The sequence below is a fragment of the Prosopis cineraria genome, unplaced genomic scaffold, assembly GCF_029017545.1.
Source record: "Prosopis cineraria cultivar Desert tree isolate PC_DT_omini unplaced genomic scaffold, ASM2901754v1 PC255, whole genome shotgun sequence".
NCBI lineage: Eukaryota > Viridiplantae > Streptophyta > Magnoliopsida > Fabales > Fabaceae > Prosopis > Prosopis cineraria.
This window is the reverse complement of record NW_026555582.1, coordinates 2,850-4,956: the sequence shown is the minus strand read 5'-3', so window position 1 is coordinate 4,956 and position 2,107 is coordinate 2,850. Positions and strand designations below refer to the sequence as shown.

Below are 2,107 nucleotides of genomic sequence, written 5' to 3'. Positions count from 1 at the left end.
CTATCACATTCGCATGATTAAAAACTACAGTATATAATGTATACGTAACAAAAGCTCCGAAAAGAAAACTCAATCTTACTCTCTTCTTCTTGTGTAAAGTAACACACAGAATATGTACTTTTGCTTGGGTTGTCTCTTTACAGAAGAAAGCCTCTCCCATTAGGTGTTTGTTGAACTACTTATTTGAAGTACTTAACCTCTTCTCACAAGGTAAATCAAATCAACTCAATCTACTTGGGATTGCTTCACCACTTAACCATTCCATAGTTCCCTTTCTCTGCACTCAAAGGACAAACCACTTCACAAACTTATACACAAATTGATCCTTCCTCTCCCTTCCACATCCTCACTAGCTGCTTCCCCTCGTTCTTCTCTTGACTTGTGTTCTTCTCACGGAACAGAACATGTCGTTTCAGGCACAGCCTCAGCAGCCAGTTCAGGTGTACCCCATCAGTGTCACAAACCAGCCACCTTCCCATCATTCCAATGGATCTTTTGGGGCAGTTTTCATTGTCCTCGCTGTCATTTTAGTCATTTCTCTCATTGCTTGCTTTCTCGGTCGCCTCTGCAGCCGCCGCCGTCCCGGCCCCGAGAGCCATGGTGGTGGTCATAGCCATAAGCCCTTCAAGCAGCAAAACATGAATCATAATCACGACCAGAATCAGAACCAAAACCATCTCTTTCAACCCAATGAGGGTGATGTTGAACTTGGGTTCGACAAGAGAATCCCAACCACCAAACCCAATGGACCTGGGCATGGGCCTGGCGGGCGTGGGCTCGGCTACGGAGGCAGAGGACCCAGGCCACTTGTCTTTGGTAGTGGCGGTGGCCGTGGTGGCAGTGAAGAGAAGGGCTTTGAGATGAATGGGGGAAAAGGAAGTCTTAGAGGCCACGGGCACGGCCAAGGGCATGGGCATGGGCATGATAGTCCTTGAAAGTTTACCTTGTGAATGAATAACATAATTGTTCCTATCATGTAATTGGTTTTCTATTCAAGTTTCTATGTTCTTCTAGTGTTTTAGATTTGAACCAAAAGTTTATCTGCTTTGGTGTGATTTATCTGAATATATATATATATATATATATAAAGGAAGCTTACTTTTATACATCTAGCAAGTTAGGATCCAATCATCTTAAGAAGAGTGTTTGACCCATTTTATGAATTGTATGGTTGTTCATGGTGTGATATGAGAGTCTCTTGGCTTTGTTTTTTATGCATGAAAGTATGTGTCACTGTTATTGATTTTATGCAGAGGATGATTTCGGTCATTTGATAAATATGTGACACTATTGGATGCAGATATTTGAAGAAAATAATATCAAGTGAGGTTTATTTAGGGGAAAATTGAAGAAAAGGACCTATTAAACAAACTAATTGAAAAAAGGACTTAACTCGCGGCACACAGAACAAAAGTGCAGGACCATGGAAGATAAAATGCAGGTTGGAGAAGGAAAATAGCAGATTTTGGATTTGGTCCTTTTCCCCAATTAATTTGCCTATTTAGTCCTTTTCCACAATTTTCCCGAGTATTTACCAGTTTCTTCTTTATGGGAGTAAAAATTTTCATACTGTGTTCGTTTTGTTTTTGTTTTTTTAGTCAAAGAGCAAATTACATTAATGAAAACATAAAACGATTCAACAAAGCCTAAGATATTCATGTTAGTGAGCTAATATCCTAAGCCCATAAACAAAAAGAAAAGGCAGAAAACAAAAAGAAAACAGACAAACCCAAAAGAGACCTACAAGAACAAAGAAGAAAAACAAAAAATATAACGAAGTAAAAGGAAGGACACAGCAACAACGATCCTCCAACTAACAAATCCAGCTAAAAGCGAACATTTGATAGTGACATACTTCCTCTGTCTTTATAGATATAAAACAAAAAAATTATATCACAATTAAAAAAATTAATTAACTATAATAATTATGTTTGAAAATAAAAAAATTAAATTAAAATATCTTATATTAATCAACATAAATATATATTAATTATTTTTTATTAATGTAAATTATGAGGTGTAATTTAAAAAATGTGTAATAAATATTTATTAATATATGTGATTTTACTTATATAAAAAACAAGTAAAAAGTTATATTTTTTTTACA

The 2,107-nt window shown here is 36.4% G+C and overlaps 1 protein-coding gene across 1 annotated transcript; it reads left to right on the top strand.

Moving 5' to 3' along the window:
* The first annotated feature begins 232 nt into the window (after nt 1–232).
* LOC129296089 (uncharacterized) lies at nt 233–1,567 on the top strand. Its single transcript, XM_054934688.1, has one exon. The coding sequence runs from the start codon at nt 405–407 to the stop codon at nt 933–935; it is 531 nt and encodes a 176-aa protein (XP_054790663.1). The 5' UTR covers nt 233–404; the 3' UTR covers nt 936–1,567.
* Nucleotides 1,568–2,107: the final 540 nt, after the last annotated feature.

Bases quoted from the DNA above. Each gene is read 5' to 3' on its own strand.
- LOC129296089 (XM_054934688.1), top strand. From the start codon at position 405: ATGTCGTTTCAGGCACAGCCTCAGCAGCCAGTTCAGGTGTACCCCATC.